Raw genomic sequence first — 14,392 nt, forward strand, 5'->3', positions numbered from 1 at the left:
GTTTCCTAGGTATGCGAAATGGTACCACATTGGCAACTACAAGCAACTAAGCACAAAAGTTTATTAGCCACCATCAAGGTCTACTGAAAACAAAATAAAGTTTTAAAGTTAATGTATTTGGTTTCTTTTCTACAGTCACCACCCATAAACTATTTAAGGAATACACGCTAAATGTTCTAAGCTGTGATCATCTCTGGGTAGCATTACCATTTTTTTCTTCTGCATTTTTCTAAATTTTCTCAAATGAACACGATTCACTTTTGTAATAAAATAAAACACTGAAAAAACGAACAACACGGACATGCTGAAGGCCACCCGTGCAGAGCAGGCCTGGTCACCAGCGCTCGCTCATGCAGGGAACGCTCCGTCTGCTCTGCAGGGAGGTGCACTAACGCCGAGGGGCCCACCGGGTCACTCCTTTGTGACCAGCCTGGGGGTGAAACGCAAAGTTTTACATGCCCTTCTAATTCTGTGTGCTTTTCCTAAAAACAAAAACATCCCAAGACTAAAGAGACCCCATCTGTTGTGATTAGTTTATATACTTTACACATAACAAAAACAATCTGAAATGTGAGTAATTAGACCATGATTTTTCATTAACATTTCCCCCAATTATTCTAAACGCAAAGGACACAGAACAAGTAAACAAGGAAAAAAATCCATCTAAAACCCTAAGGGATGAGTTACATGGAGGTTTTTTATACTTGCCAAAGGTTTATAAAACCGAAACCTTAGGGAAGGGCTGTTTTCAGCTTTGTCCCTATGGCCTCAACATGTGTGTGATTTCCCTTCTGGTTGGTGCTGGCTCTCGAGACCCACCCTCCAAGCGTGTCGATGTAGTCTGCTCATGTGCAACAGCAGAAGCTCCTGCATACGGGCACCCTGTCGTGAAATTAGCACTTGTGCGTGGCTGAAGCCTAACACCCAAGCTTCAGGAACTTTCTATTGGGAAGACATGCAAGCAAGGAGGTTCGTAGGGAGTTACACAGCACTGCATCTAAATGTAGCTTCAAGTTGGAATGTTTTCTTTTGTCTCAAGAGATAACAGTATATGCTCACTAGGTTTTTAGAAGGACTTGTTTATCAAGAAAAGCTTGGCTTCGATATAGCATCTGGTTTTAAGAGAGATTCTGGCTTCTTATTCAAATTTCCTGCTGAGCTGAATACGGCACGAAGAGAGAAAGTGGCCTGCCTGTGGTCACGTACATATACCTCAACCCAGACGAGGAACCACAAACTTCCCGACATTGTGCTGTACTCACAAGGGAGTAAGTGCCCTAATGAGGATGCTCTAAAGCTGGGTTCACAGAGTGTGGGCCCAGGGCCAGCAGCATCACCATCACCTGGAAACTTCAGGTAAAAATGCAAATTTTGACCTTCACCCCAGACCAATGGAGTCAGAAACTTCAGGAACGGGAACCAATAAGCTCTCCAAGTGATTCTGACACATGATTGAATTAGGGAACCACCCAGCAAGTGTCTGCCCGAACAAGAAATCCATTCATGGTTAAAACGAAGTACTTTTTTCCTTCTTCCACAAACAACATCAGAAGTAACCTTTCAACTAAAATACTTCTGACGTACAATTGAGGTTGGAATGTTAATATTTTGCACAATGATAAAATTAAATTTAGAGCTTAAACGTTTCTCCTCAGAGCTCTTACCTATCGTTTACACATTTGTCTAACCTGCACTTGCGGCATGGAGGGAAAACAAAAGAAACTATGAGACGAAAACCACACAGCACTCTCGAGAGAAATAAAGTAGGCACTGAAAAGAAAAACAATGCTTCCACCTCGAGGAAAACCCACCATGTTTCATTAAATCTCAGATTCCACTGATATACACTACTTTATGTACTATTAAGACAAAAAAAATCTTACGATAAGACATCATTAATTGTAGACCGACCACACTTCCGGTGTTACTAAGCCAGGAAAAACAGTGAATCTCAGAGAAAATGAAATACAGGATGTGGGGCTGCAAAGGCAACATGTGAGTCAAATGCACATGGTAAGCAAGTCTTTCTAAACTATCATGAGCAAACAGAAGGGCTACCCACAAAGTCTGGGGAACTCTTATTCCTGTAAGAATGGCACGACAGAGCAGGGGTCCCCAACCCGGGGCAGCGGAGCGGTGCTGGTCAGTGGCCTGTTAGGAACTAGCGAGCTTACAGCCTGAGCTCCGCCTCCTACACTCCCCACCCCCCACCCCGCCCCGTGGAAAAACTGTCTTCCACAAAACTGGTCCTGGTGCCAAAAAGGTTGGGGACCGCTGCTACAGAGGACTTTAAAAATGTGCCAGGGAAGGAAAAAATAAATGACTAATATTCATTAGACTTTTAAAGTATTAAGGCACACTAAAGCATTAACGAAAATTGGGTTATTTTTTAAATACTAACCTTAGAAACAGAGCATTCTATCCTTGGTTTTCCTTGAGGCTTTAATCCAATTATCTAAGGAAAAAAAATACTGATTGATTGAAACATCACAAATGTATACATCAGACCTTTTGTTGCTGTGGACCAGGAGGGCAAGGGTTGAGACGAACCGTAACTCTGTGTATTAAAACCCTGTTACCTGTGCCTTTTATGCTAATTATTTTAGAGAATTAGCATGGACTTTTCAATACAATAATCTTACCAACTATCTTATTACTGTACTAGGCCAATCTAGGAAATAAATCAGTCACCAAAGAATCAACCGAAGCACAGCACTGCACTTGCTACCCTTAAACAGAAACCGTTTAATTCCATTATTCGTATGACCAAATAATTAAGGCAAATAATTTCTGCAGAATCGCAGAGGCATACTATAATTAACTAACTGTTCTTCGTGAAAATGTTAGGTCACGCCCTGGCCAGGTAGCTCTGCTGAATAAGCATCATCCCAATACACCAAAGTTGTGGGTTTGATCCCTGGTCAGGGCACGTACAAGAAGCAACCAATGAATGCATAAATGAGTGGAAAAACAAATAGATGTTTTTCTCTCTAAAGTGAATTTTAAAAAGAAGTAGAAGAATCCCATTTTAAGACTCTCACAGCACCACTGAGTTCTATAGAATGAACCTACTTTCATGTTTGTAGCTGACTAAGTCTTGCCTGAAGGATAACATATTTATCCATTTACTTTGAGAGATTTTGGTATTTTGAATTTATATGCATTTTACATGTGAATGCCTGTAGCCGTAAACATTCCTCACAAAAGACAGGTATCTGAGTAACCTAGATTATAATATAAGCAGCAGTAGCTATCCTTGCCCTCGTAATGACTTTGGGACAAACTACAGTTGGTGTGCACAGCCCACTACTGATCCCTGTGCGTGTGATGTTGTCTTCCTGTCATGCTCGGCAACGCCCGCCCCTATCGGCAACTATAATCTCAGACCCTCGTCATTCAAAGAGGACATAGTAAAAGAAAAGAAACTCAGCAGGCTGGTCCTGTGGGAGAAGGAACTGAAAGTTCTCTTGGCTTTATATGAGGAATAGGTTTTCTAGCATCTAACTGTCCTGAAGACACTCCTAGCAGGTAGGGATTATAAAAGGCATCCCTGTTAAAGGGGAAAACTTAATCCATTTTACAAGCTAGATTTTCCAGTTTCATATTACTTTTAGCTTCCTTTGTTAATCTTAATTCTTAAAAAAAAGTGTTGCTGAAAAAGCCCTCCATCATTTATTGGTGCCTACTATGCGTTAGGCAGTGTTTCCGAATGATTTCCAGAGGGCTGTGGGACAGACAGGAAACGGTCACTGTCCCCGGGGCAGGGGAAGGAAGGAGGGACTGGAGGGGCTGCAGTAAGGGCATTTTAGCATCTGGCTGGCCCTGCCTACAGGGAACTCCTCATTCAGCAGTGCCAACTTCAGACAACTGAAGCTGTATCCCTACTGGGGATGGTAGCCATTTGCTTACAGGATGATGACTTCAGTGACATCTGAACTCATGATCTATACCTGTTTAAGAAACTGCCCTTACCCTGAGTAAATGTCCAGGGATGCCCTCACTTTCTGAGGGGAGACCTTGCAGGTCCCGGCAGGACGGCTATCAGAACGCAGCTCTGCTCTGCAGTGCAAGTTCAGAGAGCAGCAACGCACAGGGGTTAGGGACCAGTTCACTATGGAAGGGGAGCAGCTTCCTTTGCACCAGGAAGGCAAGTTATCACTTACAGGGGGAGACAACACCAGCTTCTGAACCTACTAACGGCTATCCAATTCAGGCACCTCTTCTGTACCACATAGCAAAATGCTGCTAACTGGCTATAACTGAGCTCATTATAGTGCACTTTATTTGTATTGCTACAACTTAATTATATATACATATACTATAAAAATATGCTTTCCCACTAAATGTAAGTCAAAATTTCATATACTCCCCATGGGAGTTTGAATCACTTTACAACCCAGGACTCAAGGACGAGCGCTGCACGTTCACAAAGCCATGCTTTGGGCGTGACACGCAGGCCACCGTCCCGCGAGGCACTAATCTACGCCTAATGCATGTCGCCGCCTCCGAAAGGGAACCATGGAAGATGTTTGCACACCCTAAACCATGATTAATCTGTGAACCAATCTTGCTGGTTTCCTGTGTGAATTTTTCCAGAGGTCAATCGATACCACCGTTAGCCTCTCACACAAGCTACCCGAAATGAGATAGCATTTAAAAAACACTTGCCAGCTTCTTAACAGAGGATTATCAGGAAAAAGCAGCAACAGCAGCAAAACATGTACATACTCTGTTCATTTTCACAAGAACACACGGGTGTCCACTGGAGTAGCCAAAGTGAGGGTCATTAACCCCACTGCATTCTTCAAGTAAGGTAACAGGAAACCGACACGCGTTATAAGCCGGACCCTTCTGTTCAAAGAGTGCTCCATCGGTACAGTCCATGAGATTGTTCTGTGCTTCCAAAGCGTATGCTAAAAAGGAAACACATATGCGTGCACAGATCAGCTGAACAGAGATCTTAAACACAACCAGGAATATATCCTCCTTTGGGCAACATTCTTCAAAGACAAAAACAGCAATGCCAATTATTAGATAATTTTAGGGAAAAAATGTTAAGCCTGTTCCTGTAACTGTGAAGAGTTATCTAGTGCTCTAAAGTTATGCATTTCCACAATGATACAAGCTAGATTACGGTTCTCTTTTCTTGCCGTTAGGTGGTCCAAGTGAGCTATGGAGTCATCTGAATGCTTTCTATGCTCCTGACTCAAGACACAACGGTGAGGACATAAGAAGGCACTGCTGCCGCCCTTCTGCAGCTTACAGCGCGCGGGGAAGACAGATGTTACGTAGAAAATCGTAACTGAAGGGTCTGAAGATACATAGCGCTATGTAGTCTGCACTAAGGTGCCAAGAGCTGGTGTTAGCCTAGAGAAAGGTGTTTTTAGTGGACACGGAGGTAACTAGATTGACTCAAAATGGTAAAAAAGTAAAACGGTTTCAACTTGGAGAAGGGGAGGAAAGAAGAGGGAAAACTATAAACGCTTGCCAGATGCTTGCCCTGCACTGGTACCGCGTTAGGTGGACACGGTGCAACAGTGAGCAAGCCTGACCTGGCCCCTGCTCTCACTGAGCTCAGCGTACTGGAAGATCCTCAGTACTCAGCAGTTCATATACACAGTGCAATAGTGTCTTAAAGAGAACCATTGGTGTGGCCTAAATGAACTGGAGAACCCAAGTCTTCATCCTGAAAGACTCCATGAAGTTCCAGCAAAGTGATAGCAGGCCTTCCCGGCCCAACCCTTTAAAACTGCAACCTTCCCAGCTCTCCCTACCCCCCTTCACTGCCTTGTTCTCCTCCACAATACCGATTCCGTTCTGATGCACCAGGGGGCAAGAAGAGCCACAAGGAGATTTTTCTTGTGTGTACTGGTGGAACCCAGAAGAGTGTCTGACACAGAGAAGGCACTCAAAACAAATATTTGTTGAATAAACAGGATTGCAGCTAGGAAGGAGTAGGGCAAGGAACTGTCTTCATTATAGACCTTTCTTTACTATTTGATTTTTAAACAACGGACCGTATCTCACAACAAGTAAGTGTATCTTTAACTATGAAGGGAAAGAGACAGGAGGACAGCTAACAGAAGATGTGGTATCAAAAGAGGGTTGTGATTTAAAATGGGAAAGAATCGAGGGTTTCTGCATGTTGATGAGAGAGATCCAATAAAGAGGCCACACACACCTAGGTACTGCAAACAAGTACCTAGATGTTTCTGAGACAGGAGCAGGGCGGGGGCCAAAGCCTGGCTAGTAGCGCAGCCTCCCCCCTCAGGGCAGGAAGTGCGCCACACACAACACGGGCATGACTGTGGGCTGGCTGTACCGGCAGTGGGGAAATGGGGGGAATTCCCATATGAGTTTCAATTTTCTCTTGAAGCGGAAACAAAGGTGATAGCCATGTGCCATTCGGTGACGGGGGTCTGCTCTGAGAGATGCAGCCTTAGTGAGCATCTCACTGTGAGAACCTCAGGGAGTTCACTTACACCTGGACGGCACAGCCTGCAACACACTGGGCACCGCCCATGACTCTGTAGGACAGGAAAAGGTATTTTTCCTGTCCTTTTGGATCTTTGGCTGAGACATCCCCATAATAAAAGATTAACAGGAAAAAAACAAGAGTTTAATAACATGTGTACCTCCTGTATACATGGGAGAAACCCAGGAAAACTGGGTAACTTGCCAAAATGGCCCAAAGCTGCCACCTTAAACACCACCTGCAGCTGAAGACAAAAGGAGGCGTTGGGTGGGGGGTGCCAGTTATGGAAGGCCACCTGGAAAAGCACAGCAAACACGGGTAACGTTGTCAAGCAGGTTTGCATGCCGTCTTCTGCATCGATAGAGTTTCCAGAGAGAAGGTCCATCCCCTTACACATGGAGATTGTCCTGGCAAATGTAAAGGTCCTTTAGCAAGGGTAACTTTTAGCTGGTTTTCAGAGCTGCTCCCAAGGCTGCTGTTTCTTAAAATTAACCAGCCTAAAATGATCCCTATGCCACAGGCACTCCAGGGTAACAAATTCTGCTCCCCTATAGCTCCTAGGGCACAAACCTGTACTGAACAGTGTTGGCAATTTGTGACACAATGGTATTGGTGTAATGTGTTGTGCCACAGCCTTATGATGGGTAGGTACTCTGTTGCTAGGCAACAGGGATTTTCCAGCTCCATTATTATCTCATGGGACCACGGTGGTAAATGCAGTCGTTGACCGAATCATCAGTATGTGGCACATGACCATGTATGAAGAAAGTGGGTTCTAAAGGAAAAGGCAGGGAAGTACAGGTTTGAAATAATTATCCAGAGCAACTCCACAGTCATGTCAGGTAATAGAGAAGGTTGCGGGAGGTGACTAATTAGTCCAATGCTAATTAGTCCTGTTGAAAATCTTTCTTCAGCAGCACTGGCTGCTCAGGGGCAGGTTTCAAGGAAGAGCTTCATCCGGGAATTTTATGGCTCCATCCAATGCAATGTATGACAAATACACAGAGGCAAGTGATTTTAGAGTGCTGGCAAGAGTAAAAAAGAAATAGAAAACCATGGAATTTTGATAAGAAGGAAGACTGGGGGTGAGGGGCTAGGATAAAAGGGCCAGTGAATTGAAAGTCTAAATGAGGCAGAAGACTAGTGATGGAAAGTTAAACAAGCAAACTACAAGGACAGAACATTATGGTAGGAGAGCCTTAACCCGTGATTTTGGCAACGGAGTCCTACGTGTTCTAAGGAATGACTGTAGGGGGGTGTGGCTGAGGAAAAGGTGAGACGATCAAGAACCAAGAGGCCAGGGCATCTGATGATTATTCATGTTAATACCATGGGGTTAAGCCAAGCAAAATGTGAGAAAAAATTGGGCCAGGGTGGCTACTAGAAAGCTTTACAACTGGTAATTCCAAAAACCTCGAAACTGATACAGAGATTTTTTAAATGATAAACAACATCCCGAGTCCCCTGCACAAACGCGACACTGGATGCCAAAGACCCAAGTACTCAGTGGCATTATGTTATATAATAGAGATTTACTTTATTACTCACACACTTTCCATTTCAATGCAGATGTACATGTTGTGTCTCAATGAACTTACTCATGTACTTCTTACAGGATAAAAAAATTCAAAGCAACTGCCCGTAGGTTTAGACCCCCTCGTTCCTTAAGTTAGAAAATCACAACTAATCATAAAATCTACTTGCAAGTCCTCTTAGTTGATCATGTCTAATAGACAAAAACCAGGTAAAATAAACTCTGAGAATGATGTTCCCAATGTAATCATAATTTGGTACTAGTTTCCATAATAACTAAAATCTTTTATCTTACTCTAAGAAACGACACTTACGCTTTAGAAATTTCTTAAGGTCTTCAATGTACCCTTTATAGGACTGTGGATCAGACTTATTGAATGAATACTCCAACGCCGACACTGGTTTTGGAAAAACCATAAGTCCTGTAATGAGATAAAGGAGAAAGGGGGAAATTAACTGTAGTAAATTACCTTCTCTCTTTCCTCATACCGCTAAAAAACATACCTCAGTAAGTTACATGGACATTTGTGTTCACAGGTAGGTCGAAATTACCCAGAACTTCCCACTTCTGACTACAGAGGTCGACATTGACCCCGAAAGAATCTCAAATCCTCAAAATCACTCAGGCCAATTATAAACTTCCCTATATCTGCTGGCTACGGTTAACTGTAATTGCTGTTCCTCAAAAGAGGCAAGTTTTACTTTGCACTTTCTATATTCACTTTCTATCAGATATTTTCAGTTTTGCCGATGTGCCATTAATATGTGGAGGAAAATTTTTGCAAATCAAACAGCCCTTTTGTCATTTAAACAGCTGTATGGAAACACTCATGAAGAAAGCTCACCTGACTCAGTCAGTGAATGAGGCCTAGAGTGTTTCAACTCTTGGTTAAATCTTCCTTCAACGACAAACACTTCTCTATAAAACGTGGTTCTCACCCTGGCTGGTGTGGCGCAATGGGCTGAGTGCTGGCCAAAAGGCTTGATTCCCAGGCAGAGCACAAGCCTGGGTTGCAGGCCAGGTTCCCAGTTGGGGGCACACAAGAGGCAGCTGATCCATGTTTCTCCCCTTCTTTCTCCCTCCCTTCCCCTCTCTCTAAAAATGAGTAAAATCTTTAAAAAAAAAAATGTGGTTCTCTCATACTGAATTTGGAGTATAACCACCAACGATTTCATAGCAGGAGCCCACACTCATGTACATAGTACGTGTTCTATGAGTTTATTAACAGAAAACATATTTATCTGTAAGAAACATACTCAGGCCTCCAACTTTAATGTAAGTTTTCCTAATTTAAAAAGCGTTAGATCTAGATTATTAATTCAGCTTTGCAAAAAGGCTTAAAAACAATCCTAAAATTTTCACTAGCTTCTAAACATTCCCCTTTGCAAAGTTATCAGAGATATGCCTTGCATTGTATCTGAAAAATACACAACTAAAAAGTGCTGTTATAGTTTTCATTAGAATTGCTGCCTATGGACATCTTTCTTTTTAAACCAGATCCAGTTTCTTTTAAACCACAAAACTTGTCTGGGTCGAACTGTACATCTCTTGAGTTAAACCAGGCCCACTACAACCCTAATACAATGAAACAATGTTCCTAAATGGCTGAACAACCTCACGCTGCGGGGCACCAATGAGCCCGTGAGCTACCTCCACACTCACCCACCACAACACAGGTCACCTGAATTCGTATGATCCCATAATGCCTCTTTTTTCTTACTGCTCCACCCACAGAAAAATTATTGTAAAATCAGTAGCAACTTCTTTTTTTAATAAAAGTATTTAATGTAGTGTAGAGAAAAAAATAAGGGGGTGCTAATAAATCTGACCAAAAGGAACCTCACAGAATGATCTGATCACAAATTCCTAACTGGGCAGGTCTCAGCCTGTAATTTCTCTAGTAAAAGGTTATCTCTGCCTTAAGCAAGTCCTGGCCATTGTTTCTGTGCATCTACTTAACAAGCCTTACAGATGCCTCCTTTTCAGACCCCTCTAGAGGGCAGCCACCCGTAAGAGAGCAAATAATCCCATCAATAATTTTAACTATCCTGTAATCCAATCCCCAGAGCCTAGCTTTCTCTCCCCTTCCAGTAATTTTCCTTCCGTTTCCCCCTTAAACTGCAAACTGTCATTCTGGGGAGCATTTGAGATCTTGCTTCCCAGCAATGCCATCAGTTTGACTCAAATAAACTCTAATCAAAATTCTCTACAGGTTTGGATATTTCTTAGGCCGACAGCAGAATAAAACCTCCGACCGTCCGATATATGGAAGGACGATCTGTGTATGTGTGAGTTTGCTTTTCTTTAGGGTTTAGAGCGGGAACACGCTGCATTACACTGCAAGCAAACAAGTAACAGAGTCTAGGCAGCTCACGTGTACCTGTAAAAACACCTACCTTTTAAGAAAAACCCAATATAAAACATGCAGATTTCTAAATTAATTTTAAAGAAAAACAAAGAAATCTGTTGTATTTAGAAACTGCATTCCTTTACATGACTAATTTCTAACAGAATTTTTAAAACAATTTACAAAGTTTTGTTGGAATGTTAAAACAATTTCCGACACCAGTCTTCTGAGGTTGCACAGGGATGCTCCAGGAGCCTTAGCTCCCGTGATCTAACAGCCCACCTGAAACTCTCACGTAAAATGTCCACAGCGGGGCAGTGTGGGGAGCCACAGTTTTGACACCGCGGACTCCAAGCAGATGTTAGCTTACCCCAAACCAAGACCATCCCCAGAATGTGAAGACTACAATAACTTACCTCTTTCCGGTTTCACCCACTGGGATATGAGTGTGTGTGTGTGTGTCTCTAGGGGTGTGCACAGGCAGTACACGTTTGTGAGATACATATATATATACCAACTTGAAGCTAGCAATTATTTTACTGGGTACAAATACATTAAAACGATGGTCATTGTTTAAAAAAAAAAAAACTTGGAAAATACAAGTAGAAGAAAAACAAAAATTGCCCATATTCCGTTTATGAAGAGAAAGATAATGTTTAACAAACGAATGTATACTCATTTAATATTATACATACATATGAATGTGTGCATATTCACTCATTTACATAAACTAATGATACATTAAAAACCGTAATACACTTAGCGAATAATTTTAAGGAACTCAGTTTAAAACTGTACTTAAATATGTTGAACATATTTTACTGCTTGTATTATTCATGCAAATATAAACAGCTTAATACTTCTAAAATAGATCAGATTATGTTCAACAGTAATTAACTCATGTAACTGAAGTAGTAAGAAAAATAATTATCTTAAAATTAGTCTAAGTTGAAAGAAAAGAGCTACAATGACAGATGTAGGAAAATTAGCATGGAGCTAGTCTGATACTCAGTCAAATAAACTGACAGGGTTAAGAGTTATTCACGATGTTTAGACAGGTATTAGCTGCAAACAAAGGAAAAGCCGTTAGAACACACTGTTCTAAGAAAAAGCAGGTGGGGCAATTGGCTCAGCTTGGCTGCTGACACAGCTCACAAGTCCGTGCAGGGAGCAAGGATCTAGATCGAGGTTCCTGTCTCGGCACTACTGACATTTTGAACTGGGTAGTTCTTTGTTGTGGCGGGTTGTCCTGTGCATTGTGTATGTTTATGTAGGAACACCTCAGGCCTCTGTTCACAGTTGTGCCGCTCCAGAGGAACAGCCAGAAATGTCTCCAGATATTTCTGAATGGGCTCCGGAGGGTCAATCAATGCTGGACGAGAACCACTGCTCCAGACAGAAACCCCCTGCTAGATTCCCACCTTCCCTGGTCTGCCTGCTACCCAGATCCCACTCCTCCATGTACAACCTTCCGTATCTATTGTCTCTAGAAGTTGTTCACATTTTGGGCAATACACACTAGGGTTCTGGCATATTATTATCTTACTTCTACAAAAATAGCTGGCATCTTGAAGACAAGAGCCTGCCCAACAATAAAGGCAGAGCTGGCATGCAAAGACTGTTTCAGCCCTGGCTGGGTAGCTCAGTTGGTTAGAGCATCGTCCTGAAGCACCAAGCTTGCAGGTTTGATCCCCGGATGAGGGCACATACAAAAAGCAACCAATTAGTGCATAAATAAATTGAACAACAAGTCAACGTCACCCCCACCTTCTGCTCTAAAATCAAAAAAGATTCAAAAAACAAATAAATAAAACCAGAAGGAAGACAATGTGATTTAAACAATGCTCTGGTTAAGATTTTTTTCTATGCTAAAGTGTGTTCTCCAGTATCCGGATTCCTCCTCTTAAGATTATTAATAAAGCAGCCCTGACTGGTGTAGCTCAGTGGATTGAGCACAGGCTGTGAACCTGGGGGGTCACTGGTTCAATTCCTGGTCGGGGCACATGCCTGGATTGTGGGCTGGGTCCCCACAATGGGGCACACGAGAGGCAACCACACATTGATGTTTCTTTCCCTCTCTTTCTCCTTCTCTTCCCCTCTAAAATAAAAAAAATGAATAAGTAAAATCTTTAAAAAAAGATTATTAATAAAGCAGGAAAAAACACATAAAGAGTACATTCATTTTATTCTCTATTAATGTATCATTATTTAATATTCCTTACCACATCCATACTACACAATTAAAAAAAAATTAAGTATGTATTTTATAAGACCAAGGCTCTACCCTGAGCTAGAGCCAAAATATATACTTTATAAGTAACTCAAGACAAAGTGAAACAGCTATATATATTCATAAAAGCCATTTGTACCTATAAATGCATTAGTCAAATTTGGCTTTAGTATAATTCTCAATATTCATTTCTGTTTACTCCTGGCAAAGGACACAAGATTTATCAGCCTATTATGTAAATATTAAAGGTCTTTGTATCAGTATGTAAATATTAAAGGTATTTATATCAGTGTGTACGTATTAAACAAATAATGAAATCAAACTCTTACACTATCTAACACCAAGGTTTAACAATCTTTTATCTGCTCTGTCAAACATTTGTGATGAAGCTATAAAAACCACGACAACGGCAAGTTAATTACCTGGACTAGAAATCTGGTCACGATATTTTGGAACCTCATCGTTCAGCGTCTGAAGCATAACCCACATTGTGAACGTGAAGAGTGTAGCCAGGAACCCATAAAAGACTAGGTAGAAGAGCAAGATCAAACCTGTAAAAGAAAATAAAACTTATGGAATTTAGAGATATAAACACACGTTGTGTGTGTGTTCCAGATAACAAAAAACCAACCACTGCGCGGCCAGGATGCCAAGCTCTGCCATGCACACAGCCCCATGTCTCCATATTCAGAATATGAATTCGCCCAAGCAGGGGGTATTCCAGCAAGGGTGCACCCACCCATCCTTTGAACCCTTCTCTCCTCTAATACTTCCAGGGACAAGTAGCTTCCTTAGAGCATATTCTGGTTCAAGGTCAGAGCTTTAAAATTCCAGCACATGGGGGAGTGTTTCCCAAATTGGACTTGATGCTCTCTAGAAAGATAAAAGATTATTTTAAGTGGGACAAAACCCAATCTGTACATGTTCCTTTAAGTGGCAAATAGAAAAGAATTAGTATACCAATCCTGTATTTTACACAGTAATTATATGCATAAATTTAAGTGTTAAGAAATGAGTTGAGCCCTGGCCAGTGTGGCTCAGTGCATTGAGTTGCTGGTTCAATTCCCAATCAGGGCGTATGCCTGGGTTGCAGGCCAGGTCCCCAGCAGGGGGCACGCCAGAGGCACACACTGATGTTCCTTTTCCTCACTCCCTCCCTTCCCCTGTGTCTAAAAATAAAAAAAGGAGTTGATTTAAAGAATAGCCAGGAAATGTACAGAAAGGCAAATCACGAAGATGGTATTCAATGAATAAAGTTCAGGAAACACTGGTCGGGTGGAAGGCTCATGAGAAAGTGGAGAGCGGTCAAGACCGGAAACAAGCACCCAACCAATGGGCCTTCACAACCCTACTGCGAAGCGCAAAGCGAGAGCTGGCAGATGAAAGGCTCAACGTCAGGGGCTTAATCTTTCTCCCTTCACAAGCTGAAAACACTGATCGAGCTAGCCTAAGCCAGTGACCTTTCTTTCTTGAGAACGTCTAAAAGTAGTTATTTTTCTCAAATGTCTATATCTGAAGTTCTGGTGGTCAGCACCAAAATTCCACAGGATATTAAAATCACACACTTATAGTTACATGGTTACAAATTGATCGAGTATTAACCAAATCCTCAGGTGTAAAAATAAGTGCAGAATACCTAATTCCTCAGAGTTGAATTAACATCAGCTTTATGTCCCAGTCTTAAAGCCTATTTTTTTGTTTCCTCAGTCGACTCCTGGCAGAAGGGCTAGAGCAGGGGTTCCTCGCCCCCACTCCCCAGAAGTTTCCCATAATGATGTAGTTCAAAATACATCACCCCCGTCCCCT

At 42.0% G+C, this 14,392-nt stretch overlaps 1 protein-coding gene across 2 annotated transcripts in view; it reads right to left on the reverse strand.

The window, feature by feature from the left end:
- The window catches only part of ATP1B3 (ATPase Na+/K+ transporting subunit beta 3), a 43,198-nt gene that overhangs the window by 6,778 nt on the left and 22,028 nt on the right, over positions 1–14,392 (reverse strand). For both annotated transcript variants that reach the window (XM_053929289.1, XM_024556408.4), the window contains exons 2-5: positions 13,009–13,137; positions 8,323–8,430; positions 4,729–4,913; positions 2,402–2,455 (exon numbers count right to left, since the gene is read on the reverse strand). In XM_053929289.1, the coding sequence (XP_053785264.1) occupies positions 2,402–2,455; positions 4,729–4,913; positions 8,323–8,430; positions 13,009–13,137 (476 nt within the window). The remainder of the gene's footprint in view (positions 1–2,401; positions 2,456–4,728; positions 4,914–8,322; positions 8,431–13,008; positions 13,138–14,392) is intronic.

This window comes from Desmodus rotundus, chromosome 8 (genome assembly GCF_022682495.2).
Source record: "Desmodus rotundus isolate HL8 chromosome 8, HLdesRot8A.1, whole genome shotgun sequence".
Classification (NCBI taxonomy): domain Eukaryota; kingdom Metazoa; phylum Chordata; class Mammalia; order Chiroptera; family Phyllostomidae; genus Desmodus; species Desmodus rotundus.